Below are 14,269 nucleotides of genomic sequence, written 5' to 3'. Positions count from 1 at the left end.
CATTGAGTGATGAGCGCCCATCCTTCCCACGCAGCACTCCACCCTTCATTATCCGACCCGAGCGAGCGAGCACAAAGGAGGGCCGGCCGCGTTGCCCCCTCGCTGCCCTCTCGCGACATCTGCTCGCGGAGACGCCGTCGCTCCATCCAGCCGTCCATCCATCTCCATTTCCATCTCCATCTCCATCTCCGACCATCAACAGAGGTCAGACAATAAGACCGTGACTCATCCCTATCGTGCCGGGAGCCTTTTCTTCCTCACCCTTCTTAATCATTTCTCCATGGATCTTCTCATATTCTCATATTCTTCAGTTCATTTGTCACCGGCTTCAAAGTTATCCAAGGGCGTCTTTGCGATGGAGCCTCGGGAAAATGACTCATTTTAGCAGAGCGACTGCCGCCATCTAGCGGACGAAGCGACGCGTCGCAGGAGGGGCAGGAAGAGGGGTGGGGGGGTTGTAGTGGAGCTAATGAGCATGCAGACAGGTTCAAACCGAGGTCACCATCTGGCCAATTACCAACGTTGGCACATCGGAGTCAACCCGAACTGTCAGCGCCAACGCATCACTCCTTGTCCACGGTGCCCGGCAATATGTCAGCGCGCCACCCGACAGGCCAATCCGGCGCGAGAAGGACGGGGGCCGCCGGGAAATGACGGGCCCACCTGCTGGACACCGTGGACGGGAAGGTCCTCCTGCTTTTGGAGGACACCAGGCGCACTTTCAATGTCGCTCATCTGTCTCCACGTCCCGTTTGACGGGCACAACTGAGCGTGGATGAAGAATGTTGCCGACCATACTTGAGGACTGCTTAAGTCATTTATGCGAGATCATTTAGAACTTTGTGAGGATACTTTTTTGTTCAAAGATCTACTTATCAAAGAGCCAACTTTGCACGATCTACTCTTTTTTTCTGGGTCCCTGACAAAGCTAAGCAGTTATGTATGCCGATGATAAACCTGAGGCCAGCAGGGCCCGAAATAGTGTAGGCAGGTAGTAATCGTGCGTGGACTCACGAGGGCGCTGTTTCCCAGCTCAAATCCCATCTAAAATGTTACTACAAATCCAATCCTTGGATCAAATCTTACTGTAGTACCTTAGCGATCGACTGGTAGCTCGCGATCGACATATTGAGCACCCCAAGTTTAAGGACAAGCCCTTTTAAAACTTCATTCATTTTCTGTATTGAAAACTACTGTAGTACTTTGTATAATACAGTGGATACCCAGTGCTCGGTTCGCCATGGCACGGCAAAGTTTGGCACAGGTTGGCATGAATGTTACTGCAAAACTAAAACACCGTTAGTTCCAACGACCACGGCGTGACGACTTTGGGGGAGACGTGCCTTTTTGCCACATTACAATAACCATCTGCGAAGGATGACACAAAATGACAAGTTACTGTTCCAATCCAAAAGAAAGAACAGATGTGAATCCTTAATGGAGTTGACAGGCTCTTTCCTGTCTTTCACGTGAACATATTGGCTTTTGGCATCAAAGGGGGCGGGGTGTATCACGTTGCACCCCTAATACATGCATATCAAAGACCCCAGCTGTTGGATCTTCTCTCCTGAGAGGCTCCGTTATTAAATCTGCACTCTGCAAGCGGCCCGCACCGGCACGAGAGCATTAAGCCTCTCTATCAGGGGGGGCCTCAATTGGTTGGGCCTCTTAGCGACCTATCGCAGAAGGAGATGATATCACTCCTTAAAGCGTGGAGCTCATCAGTGAAGCACACCTGAGTCTTACTTCCGTTTGGCATCAACAACAACAAGAAGAAAACTTACACGTACTTTTCACATTGCAGCTTGCCAAAGTTTTTTTTTAAACTTTCACACAAGCTGACAAACTCACACGTTAGTCACTCACGTCGAGGAAGTTTGAAGTGATAGTTATCCAAATCCCCACCCACGCTTAAAGCCCCTCACAAAGCAAATGGAGCAAAATGTACACATTCCAGCAGAGGGCAGTGTTGAGCTGAAAATCCAAGTGAGAGCAAACACGCGACTACACAACAAAACAAACATTCTTAGACGATAAAGATTGTTTAAAAAATATGTGAACAAATGAGCTAAATATTGCTGTCATAATTTAAACATTTTTCAGCCTGTCGCCTTATTCTGAAAAGCACATACTTGTCCGAGACCAGAACTTTAATGTCAAGACTTAGGAGTTGAAATCGAAACAACATACCTGTTAAATCCCCCGATTCGATCGTGAGAAATCCCGATTACTTGCAGTTTTCACGGCATTTGATTATCCATTACACCTCCTGATTCTTAAAAAATACTGTACTAAACTTAATCTGCCAATATGTTTCCAATCGTGTTGAGTGTGGTCCGTTCAATCACTAAACTAAAGTCACGTGATAATCACGTTCTTCCACAGGTTGATTTCAATTATTGCGAGATTTCCTGAGAGAAGCAGGCAAACAAGATGGCTGACAATAACATTACCCTCAGAAAGAAGAGATAATAATATCATCTTGGTTGACAAAAACTGATAGAGGACAAACTTTAGATTTTTGTTGGATCTGCTGTGTGGATATGTCAATCAGCCATGATTTTCACAACATGACAAAATATCACAGCACAGTGAATATACGGATAAACTATTTGTTCATTTTAAATTGCAGGAATAACGCATTCCCAGTTGGCAAAGAGAAATCTCCCGATTTTGAATTTCTCCAATTTAACAGAACCAAGAGTAAGACCAAGATTTTTCTTAATATCCATTAAAATTCAATTATTGAAAAGTCAATATCTGCGTTTCCAAAATACGATATTTCAAACATTTCAAACAAATATCGTTCCGACTTAAGTGTGTCTGCAAAGAAGGCGGTTTTTGGAAGGGGCCTTGGGATTAGCAGAGGAAATGGAAACGCGGTTTCTCTCCGGATTGGGATCTGATGTAGAGCAATCTGATATTTCAAGGCCCACACAATAATTTTAAGTGACTGTTAATGGAGATTACAAAATGGAAGTTGAGACTTTCATTTACGGGACAGCCAAAAACCAAAAAACTACATCAACAGGCCACTTTTTGCTCAAGATTGATGTCGTGCAAAACGTGGCCTTTGTTTCGATTTGGTTACGTTTCATATTAATGGAAAGTGGTTTAACCTATCAACTATTTAAAAGGATTTTTGCAAAAAAATGTTTTGTTTTGTTGAACACTATGAGGTTTGTGTCTGATACGCCATGAAATTTACCTTTCGGTCCTCGCTGTGTTCTCCCCAGGATTGCGTGGGTTTTCTCTGGGTACTCCGGCTTCCTCCCACATCCCCAAAACATGTATGCTAGACTAATTGTACGCTAAAAGATCCCTACGTGTGTCCATCTCCTAGAGCGCTGCGATTGGCTGGCATTGTGTCCCGTGCCTGGTGCTCATAGCTAGCTGGGATAGAGTCCAGCACCCCCCGGGACTCTCGTGAGGATAAGCGGTTCGGAAAATGAACGAATGACGGTAATGGAGTCAAGTGATATTGGATGACGCACATGCTTACCTGACGCCAGATGGATGTCGCCGTCAATGACACATCGTTGGCCGTCGTTTCGGTTCTTCTGCGCACTGAGAAGCGATAGCAGGCCGGCTTGCTGGTAGGGCTCCATCCCATCCGGGAGCGGGGTCTCGGATAAAGACGTACCGCTTTCTGCCGGGGCCCGGCGACTCGTTTCGTCTTTGGCCATGTTCCACGCGACGGCTTCGACGTCTCCGTCTTCACCGTCAAGGCTTTTCCCGTCCGCGTCGCCTTCCCCGCTCGGGCCGTTGGAGCCCAAATTCTGTCGCTCTTTCATCCCCAGAAGGTCGCACTTGTACGCGGCTTTCGCTCCGAGCTCACCCGAATAACTGGCGTTGAGCCCGTTGCTAAAGACGCCGGACATTTGGACCAGAAGAGCGGGAGACAACGTGGAATGAGCGGAAACGGACAAATCTAAAGGCTCGTACTGGGACTTGCCAGCACGGGCGGGAGAAGGACTTTGACCGGACGCGTTCTTGTCGGGCATCGGCGCTTCTCTGTCCGGGGCGACGAAGGCTACGTCGCCCGTGGGCCGGGATTTCAACCTGGAACCGGGGCTGGAGTGTCCGCTGGGTGGGGACGACGGCTCGCCGCCGTTCTGCCAGGGCGGGAAGTGGAAGCGATCCAGTTGGAAACCGATGACCGGGTAGTCGTAGACGTTGTCGCCTGACGCACACAAGAAACGGCAAAGGGGGAAAAAATCAAATTCCGGCGAAGCGTTTTGTCGCCACGAAGGCGCGCGACTATTCTCGGCGTGAAAAATGTTGCAATCCCGCACCGGCTTGCTTTGAATGATTTAAGCGCTGGCCCGCAGTAAATCATGCTTGTAATCAGCTTTCAGCTCCAGTGATCCATCATTTTACAGTACGGACGCCACCGCCGCGTGCAATAAATACAGCCAAAGATGTTAACGCTAAACAAGATTCCTACGGAAATAATAAAAGAGGGAAATTGTAAAAGAGGGAGGGAGAAAATGGAGGGATGGCGGGGGAACGCTCATGCTTCAGCGCCATTTCCGGCGATAGACGTCCAATCGTTATTTGATGGCTGCCACTCCCGGTCGAAATGGATTGGACATCTATCACCGTCAATGGCAGGGAAACATGATCACTCATTAGCTTTACAATTGAAATGGATTTGATGTTATGGCAGTTAATGAATTCAAATTTTGTTGTTTCTATTTACAAATTTTAACTTTAACGCATGAATCATTTTTTCCCTCTCATTTAATTCTGGTTGCCATTGACGGCGTCAGACGTCCAATACATTTTGCTTGCGAATATCACGAAAGCCAGGCCTCTCGGTCAAACGGATTGGACGTCTATTGCCGTGTGCGGTCGATTGGTCGCCGGTCTTTTGGTCGCGGTCTTTTGGTCGCCCCGACCGCGACAACGGGCGACCAAAAGAGCGGCGACCAAACAAGGTAAAAGAACACGGTCTACGCATCAATAAAAGCCAACAATGGCCATGAGCAGTTTCACTGAGCCGACGTGAGTGTATTAGAGTTTGTATTTACGTTTGTTTTCCCTTTAAGAAGGGACGTCAGTCAGGGTCTTAACAAGTTCTCCAACAAAAAACAATAAAGGTACGGGAAATTTGGAGCTTTTCTTTAGCCTAATAATTACTAGGACATTAAGTATGACTAAATAGTAATTCCCAGTTTGTATTTAGGGAATTTGAGCAACGATTTAAATGGTAATTATCACTTACCTTCCGGGCCACCAAAAGATCGACGACCAAGAGACCGGCGACCAATCGACCGTGTACCTCTATTGCTGCCAATAGTTAGTCACTATGACAAAAGTTCCATATGAACACTTCCATACATGTTTTAATTTTTTTAAATTCCTATTTTATAACATTTATATTTGACAGGGGTCTCAAACTTGAGGTTTAGGTTTCAATTGCACCCCCATTTGACATCCTATTATAGTATTAGGTTTCCAGCTAGTATTTTGCAATGAACAATAAAAAAAATTATAAATCATTTTAAAAATGTATTTTTTGGGTACCCGTAGTACCCAAAGAAAACCCAGCCAGTCACAGGAAAGAACCTGCAAACTCCCCACAGGAAGGAATTGAACCCTTGATCTCAAACCTGCGAGGCAGGCATGCCAACCACTCCACCACCGTGCCTCAACACAAATTCCTTCTGTAAATTCCACTTCTCTTCACTTATTCAGTCCCATTGACATCGTTGGACATCCAATCCGTTTTCTTTTTTCCTGCAACGCACATTTGCCCCTCCCACTGGCAACGGATTGGACGTCCATCGCCGCCAAGGGTAGCCAACAACTCACACACCACATACTCCATTCCCAAAATACATGTTAATCCACATCCGAGACGTGATTGTTTTTTTTTTATTTCCCCCCTTTTGATCCACCTCAACTTTTAATTACGGCAAATTCCTACCGTCTCCATCTCGTGTTTACCTCCGGCGTAATCCCGGTAATGATCCCCGAAACAGCCTCCGGGGTTAAACACACTCGTCTGCGAGCGTTTGGAAAAGGAGACGCTCGTCCTCGTACTGTCTTTAAACAGCACAGCTGTTTGGCTGCCATTCCAATTACAGTAAAAGTCATCCAACGCCATTAAGCCACAAATATTGGCAGTTTATTGCCCAACACTCTCTTGGCATTTGAAGGTCAGGCCATACATTATACTGTGTCTTTTAGGGATGCGTCTGGGATAGGCAGATAAACCCACCACCATTAATTTAATTCCATGCATATTGATGCCTTATTGTTCTTCTTTAATGGACTAATATCGGAGTTACAAGAGTGATTCATCCCCGCCAAAGAAATATCAATTTCATACACCTCGAGATGTGACCCTGAGGTAATTCTGCACATCTAATGATCTCAAGTCGGCGCTCCACTTTGTTTCCAACTTTAATAGAAACCCACAATTGCGCAGTCAACGGTAGTAAAAGGAGCGCTTTTCTTTTTTTTCATGTTTGGAATGCAGAAATCTATTAAATTTCAACGTCCTTGAACAAAAGTCGTTGTTCTTTGTGCATTCTACACACTCGATATTAGGTACATTTGCAATGTGTCTGAAAGGACTATTCTGGCCAGAATCGGTCTTTGCAAATTTCGATGCCAAAGTTACTCTCTGGGATCGCAAGATTTAATCTCACCGTATTTTCTGCACAATAAAACACACCTACAATGAACGGTCTATCTTAATCCGCTAGATAAAGCTGTAGTAGTAGTAGTGGTGGTAGTAGTAGTAGTAGTAGTAGTAGAGTAGTGGTGGTGGTGGTGGTAGTGGTGGTACTAGTAGTAGTAGTAGTGGTACTAGTAGTAGCAGTAGTAGTGGTACTAGTAGTAGTAGTAGTAGTAGTGGTACTAGTAGTAGTAGTAGTAGTGGTACTAGTAGTAGCAGTAGCAGTGGTACTAGTAGTAGTAGTAGTGGTACTAGTAGTAGTAGTAGTGGTACTAGTAGTAGTAGTAGTGGTACTAGTAGTAGTAGTAGTGGTAGTAGTAGTAGTGGTACTAGTAGTAGTAGTAGTGGTAGTGGTAGTAGTAGTATTAGTAGTAGTGGTACTAGTAGTAGTAGTAGTGGTACTAGTAGTAGTAGTAGTAGTGGTACTAGTAGTATTAGTAGTGGGAGTAGTAGTAGTAGCAGTGGTACTAGTAGTAGTAGTAGTAGTAGTGGTACTAGTAGTAGTAGTAGTGGTACTAGTAGTAGTAGTGGTAGTAGTAGTAGTGGTACTAGTAGTAGTTGTAGTAGTGGTAGTAGTAGTATTAGTAGTGGGAGTAGTAGTAGTGGTAGTAGTGGTACTAGTAGTAGTGGTAGTAGTGGTACTAGTAGTAGTAGTAGTAGTGGTACTAGTAGTAGTAGTAGTGGTACTAGTAGTAGTAGTAGTAGTGGTACTAGTAGTATTAGTAGTGGGAGTAGTAGTAGTAGTAGTAGTGGTACTAGTAGTAGTAGTGGTACTAGTAGTATTAGTAGTGGGAGTAGTAGTAGTAGTAGTGGTACGAGTAGTATTAGTAGTGGGAGTAGTAGTAGTAGTGGTACTAGTAGTATTAGTAGTTGATGTAGTAGTAGTAGTAGAGGTAGTAGTGGGTTGTGTTATGGATCCACTAGTTAGAGCTGTGATAAAGGGAATTTCATAAAATGACGAACCAATATTGATCCACATATAAAATGCATATTTGAGAAAATTGCAATCTTTTAGTTGCGCCATATAGTGAAGAAAATATGGTGTTTGGCAGGCAATTTGATTTGTAAAAGTGCCTTATGGGTTGATTTTTATATCACAAAAGTGCCCTAACAGTAAAGTGGCATTAAGAGTGGCACGCCCTTTTATCTCCAGTAAGAGAGGGACAAAAAGTCCCTAATGGAACGCTTTGAGATACGTCAATTATTCTGCGGTTTAAATGACAAAATGTGAGCTCATCTTTTAGCATCCTGAAGCCATTTGCCTGGTGAAGCCGCGCCGTAAAACAACCTTAGAACGGAAGGATCTTGCTCTTTGTGCTCTCCTCTGGACCACTTCCATCTTTGAAATTGCCCAGTTGCTGCTAACTTAATCAGCGTAAGATTTACTTACACTGTCAGAGCTCACAATATGTGAGGGGAGTCATTTCACAGCTTAGATTTATCAAGCAAAACTCCAATTACAGCGTCATTACAAGCTGCCGCCTCTCTTGCCTCTCATAAACTAATGCATATGCGTGATCTGACCTTACAGAGAAAACTGTAAATAAATGTAAGACCCCCCCACCCCAAAAGAAAAAAACATCCTGGTGAGTGCATTATGGTCAGTGAATTTAAAGGGGGAAAAACAAAGCAATCTGGCTGATTTTATTCTCTGAATTCTGACTTTAAAGTCAAGATTTTCACTTTAAAGTGAGAATTCTCACTTTGTTAGCAGAATATTGACTTTTACCCTTTTTGTCCCATTTGAACATTTAAGAGGAATATCTGAGAATAAAGTGAGAATTGTCATGCATTTCATTTAAAGTGAGAATTCCAAAATCTGGCTTTGAATTGAGAATTCACTGGTCACAATTCTGACACAATTCCCCGAACAAACCCCATAGAGAATCCCGTTATTCTCCTCCCTGGCCCAAATCCAACTCGTCACACCAGCGCTTCATTTCTCTCCGAAATTACCTTTAAGATTTATCCGCGCACGTGCCCATGGACGCAATCACCGCCCGCCGTAGTACACGCTTACGCAGCCGTTTGGCGGTTATATCGTCGACATCAAAGTCTATACGGCCTGCCTTTTTTTTCCTATACGTGTAATCAAGCACCTGAGATGCAAAACAGTCGTCGACGGGCGTCCGCTTTGGTTTAAGATGAAACGGAGTGCGAGTGGCGCGCCAGACTGCTGAGAAAAACAGGGGCGCCAGATGTTCTTTGATGTTTATAATAGCATATATTATTAATATTAATTAGAGCACATAGTCAATGACGCGTTTGGGACGTTTCCAAGTCAATTAAGCCGCGTGGCATTCAGGGTACAGTGGAAACAATATTTCAGGGCAGGTGTTCCAAACTCCCCGGGTAAATCTTTTTATCTGCACGCTAGGAAAACAAGCGTTTGGAGCTACCTTTCGCTCTCCTATCTGCAATAATAATTAAAAAGAGGATTAAACGACAGTAAGGCGCCTGAAGCCCACAGCTTAAAGCACCCCGAGTGGCGTTTATTAAGAAGAGGAACACCTTTCCCAATGCCGTGGAAACATGGGTGAGCATTGACGGATACAAAAGCCGTTGGTTGATTAGTGGAGACGATTTGGCTAATAAACCGGGATTCTTCTGCCATGTATGAAATGATACCAAAAGAGAATTTTTATTATTATTTTTTTGCTTTTTCTCCCTCGACTACACCGCTGAACTCAATTACTTTATTTCCTGAATGATAAACAGGCGGCTGACGAGAAGAATATTGCGATGGCATTAACGAAAATGTGAAAGCGACTCTGTTGCGTCCCTCCGCTCGAGAGGCAGAAACGCGAAACCCGCGTTTACGTCATCCGTCGATAATGAGTTTGTCGCGGAGGAATATTCGGAGTGTTGTTAATGATGTTAAAGTCGTTTTAAGCGCTAATCGTGCGCAGCTCAAGTCGTGATTCATTTAGAGTTGTACGGAAACGATCATTCGTTCCTTTGTTCGCCGCCACGGATTGGACGCCTTTTCCACGCCAATCGCCGTCAATGGCACTGCAACAAAGTCCCTCTGCGCACCAAATGAATCATCAATTATTCATCGCGAGGGTGGTTTTCCTTATTCATTCCTCTGTAACCGCCAACTATTTTGTTTACCGTTGTGTAAAGGGTAAGCGTTAACCTTTTCCCGCCATCAATCACCAAGCTGATAATAGGGAACGCCACGCCAGCCAACTTTGATCGACGGCTACGTGGCTTTTTTACGGGCAATTATTAGTCCCGGCTGTCTTGATTGGATGCCTTTAAAAGAGCGAATTAAAGAGAGATCACGCGAGGGGGACGTGGAGCCGTCTGCCGCCTGACCTTGAGGTTAAAAGTACTAAATGGAGCACTTAATGATTATGTGTCAGAGCATTTTAGGATTGTTTGGGGTATGTTTTCCTCTAAGCCGACCCCATGTAGGTCAGCGGCCTAAAGCGTGCATCCTTCATTAGTTGACCGTCCTGCCTTCCTCCAATCTGCTCCGATCAGATATTGAGCCGAGCAATTTGCCTCCTATTCAAAGCGGACGGCCATTTCTAATTTGAAATGCTATTTGGAATCTAAATCCCGAGCAATATCTGAGAATATCAAACAAAGGAGCCGTCTCTCACCCCGACAGCCGTGACTGTACTATATTTGCCTTCCATATTGAGCACATCAATAACATCATGACCACCATCGGCTATAGTATGAATAATGCAGCCAGTAATTCTGGACTAATCAATGTTCCTCAAGCTGAACATCTGGCACTGGTAATTCTTTCTCGGCATCTCCGCTCTCTTGAATTAGAAAACGCTCGCTCACATCCAAAAAACAGCAGCAGACTCGATCGGTAACGAGATGCCCGAAACCCCCCACCCCCCAAAAATTTGCAGTGGTTGCTGGAATCTATCCCAGCCAACTGTGGGTAGTAGGCAGGAGACACCTTGAATTGGTTGTCAGCCAATTGCAGAGATAGAAACTCGTTTTAACAATCAATTCTCAAGACATATCCATAACTTCAGTAAAATTAACGGTTTGCCTCTGCATGGTTGAAAGCAACGACGTCATCAAAAGTAAGGATTCCGACAGAAAGCGTATGACACAAAGGAAAATATTAGAGTAGACACGATGACTTTAGGTTGGAATATGAAATTGAAAGTGGATCAAAGGTTAGAAGTCTCAAAAAACACGATTCTGGGGATTAATTTAACGTACAGCACATGTGTCAAAGTGGCGGCCCGGGGGCCAAATCTGGCCCGCCGCATCATTTTGTGTGGCCCGGGAAAGTAAATCATGAGTGGCGACTTTCTGTTTTAGATCAAATTAAAATGAAGAGTATAGATATATATTAAATATCCTGATTTTTTCCCCCTTTTAAATCAATAATTGTAATTTTTTAATCCATTTTTTCTGTGTTTTTAGTTCAAAAATCATTTTGTAAAATCTAAAAAAATAAATAAAAAATAAAATAAGCATTGTTTTAGATCTATAAAAAACTGAATATTCAGGGCTTTTAATCCAGTTCTTTTAATCCATTTATAAAAAGTCTATCTAAGTTTATCTAAAATGGTCCGGCCCACATGAAATCGAGTTGACGTTAACGCAACCCGCGAACCAACCCGAGTCTGACACCCCTGACATACAGGTTCAAACCAAAGGCAGATTTACAACCACTCAGTACAAGTGCAGTGCAAAAAAGAAACGACCCGAATTATCTTGTGTAGTGCGCACACAGAGATCCACTCACAACCACACAACCGCTGAGCGGGAATCAATCGCACGAATGAACACCGTCAGTTGAGTACGACAAATTTACTGAACGGTAATCAGCTCAAATTTACACCTCTCGACTCTAGTTTAGCGATTGAAAAACGAATAACTTATCGTCTTCAAACAGTCAAACCGACACATTTTACCGATGCATTCAAAGGCAAACATTCGTCGAGACTCGTTGACTTTACCGTGCGACGAGTCGCAATACGAAACCAAAAGTGGGTCATTCGCCAAGAGCGCCAATCCACCAAGATTTTTTTCCAATTTTGGTCGCGTGGCCCCGTCGCCAGCAGCCAATGAGTGAAATGAGAGCCCTCAGAAAGGGTTAAAGCCTCATCAAGTGGTGCGTGTTGGCCATATGTGTAGGATTTACCTATCTGTCCTGTAGCAGACCTGAGTGTTGAGCCCGGGCCAGCCTTGTGTGATTGTGTTAATTAATCTGTCATTGTGAGCGCGGGGAGCAGCTGCAGAGGTCTCAGGGATATATTGTCAGAGCTAAACAATGCGGTGCTAAGCCCCCAGAGTGAGTCTACCATTACACACGCCTAAGAACAGAGAGGAAGGCGGAGGGGGGACCCAAAGAGAGAAAGAGAGAGAGAGGGTGAGAGAGAGAGAGAGAGAGAGAGAGAGAGCCCGCCGGATTCATCATTGACTAAAGCAATGACGCCTGACCTTTACAATGAATTAGTTTCCATGCTTAATATTGACTGAAATTAGAGTCTGATGCCGAATGCGCCGTGCCTTCCTTCACAAAGGTTTCTCGCAAAGGACAGCCAATGCTCTAGCGCAAGGGTGTCAGACTCGGGTTGGTTCGCAGACCGCTTTAACGTCAACTTGATTTCACGTGGGCCGGACCATTTTAGATATAATATTTAGATTTTTTTTAATAAATTGATTAAAAGAACTGGATTAAAAGCCCTGAATATTCAGTTTTTTATAGATCTAAAACAATGTTTATTTTAGCTTTTTATATATATATATATTTTTTGATTTTACAAAATGATTTTTGAACTAAAAACACAGAAAAAAATGATTAAAAAATTACAATTATTGATTTAAAAGGGGGAAAATCCGGAAATTTAATATACATCTATACTCTTCGTTTTTTTAATCGGATTAAAAGAAGTAGATCAAAATCCCTAAATATTCATTTTTTATAGATCTAAAACAATGTTTATTTAAACTTTTTTTTCTTAGTAATGGAAAATTTCTTTTAATCATTTTTTTTATTTCAAAATATTTTTTTAATTATGTTCAATATTAAAGTGGAAAACGGAAAATATTCATATATTTATTTTTAAATTTTACCAAATGCTTTTTGACCTAAAAACACAAAAATAAAAAAATGGATTAAAAAAATGCAATTATTGATTTAAAAAGGGGAAAATCAGGAAATATAATATACAACTATAATCTTCATTTGAATTTGATCCTAAAACTGAAAGTTGGCACTCATGATTTACTTACACGGGCCGCACAAAATGATGCGGTGGGTCAGATTTGGCCCCCGGGCCGCCACTTTGACACCTGTGCTCTAGCGGATCGGCTGCAATTGGAAAAATAAAAATAAAAAAAACAACGCCCAGGTTGAAGCCCTAGCCGATTCGGCCTGTACGTGGAAAATATGCAGATAAGCGCGATATGTAAACAAAAGATGTAACGAGATTAGGCCCGATCCATTTATCTCGGCGACGTGGAACGGGTCGGACTTGACTCGGGAGCAGACGGCGGGATCGTCGTTTCTGCTTCGTGAAAGCGTGTTAGCGGGATGCCATGACAAGAGTGGCATTTACCCAGAGAGCCAAATCATCCAAAGCACCAGGTGGAACAGAAGACTATCAATAAAAATACCAGGTGGTAGATCAAATCATAAAAATCACTGGGTGGTATATATCAAATCATTAAAAACACCAGATGGCATGCATTAACATCTTGTGCCCCCGGAGGCAATTGGTTGAGGATGTGACAGATATAAAATAGAGGGTACTAATTATCACTACAATGCCATTATCTTTTAGGGAAAAAAACAAAACAAAAAGTCCTTGTGGATGTCAGTGAAATTAAAAACACTGGCCTGCCATTTTAAGTCAACATTTTTTTTTCAACTTAAAACAAAAGTGACAGATGGAAAATATTGAGGATCATAAATTGCAGTTGTTTGGCAGTTTCTTCTCACGGCGCCGATGAGAAGACAAATGAAGATGAAACAATATTAAAGTCATGCTAACGTGATCTGCTATGAAATTTATAATGAGAAGGCTACAGGCGACGCCACTTTAAATCTGTATGGACATTTATTGCATGTTATTCGTCTGTATAATGCAAATCTAAAAATAAAAAATAAAAGATTTAATGAAAGTGGGATGAAACGTGCCATTGGCCACATGCAGCTAATAAGCCTTTCCAAATGTTTTTGGGCGACAAAGATCATATTTGGATTTTAAAAACCTTTTAGTAAAGCAAGTCTGTGCAATTGAGTCGTTTGGAAAGTAAGTCTTTTGAATATTTCATTTTTTAAAAATGAATAGTAGTAATAGTACTTAATTTGTTGACATTATGTAAAAGCCAAAATTTTCCGAAAGCTGGCGAAATAGCTGTTGTCAGGCGCTTTTAAAAAAAAAAATTAAATCCCAGTACTATTTTAATCAAGAGTCATTGGGGGTGCTGGAGCCTATCCCAGCGAACTATGGACAGCAGCCAGGGGACATCGTGAACTGGTTGCCAACCAATCCCAAGGCACAAAGTGACAAACAACCAATCACAATCATACCTAGTAATCAATTAGGGTAGCGTGCATGTTTTTGGGATGTGGGAGGAAACTGGAGT

At 43.0% G+C, this 14,269-nt stretch overlaps 1 protein-coding gene across 4 annotated transcripts in view; it reads right to left on the bottom strand.

The window, feature by feature from the left end:
- Positions 1–14,269, bottom strand: part of LOC144071788 (zinc finger protein 536-like) — a 32,906-nt gene that overhangs the window by 3,918 nt on the left and 14,719 nt on the right. For 3 of the 4 annotated variants that reach the window (XM_077597194.1, XM_077597193.1, XM_077597191.1), the window contains one exon: positions 3,503–4,183. In XM_077597194.1, coding sequence (XP_077453320.1) covers positions 3,503–4,183 — 681 coding nt within the window. Of the gene's footprint in view, positions 1–3,494; positions 4,184–14,269 lie in introns of all 4 variants that reach the window. The other variant, XM_077597195.1, reaches the window with a different exon arrangement.

The sequence above is a fragment of the Stigmatopora argus genome, chromosome 3 (genome assembly GCF_051989625.1).
Source record: "Stigmatopora argus isolate UIUO_Sarg chromosome 3, RoL_Sarg_1.0, whole genome shotgun sequence".
NCBI classification, from domain to species: domain Eukaryota; kingdom Metazoa; phylum Chordata; class Actinopteri; order Syngnathiformes; family Syngnathidae; genus Stigmatopora; species Stigmatopora argus.
Note: the sequence above shows the minus strand (reverse complement) of the source record. Positions and strands in the feature narration are given on the sequence as shown.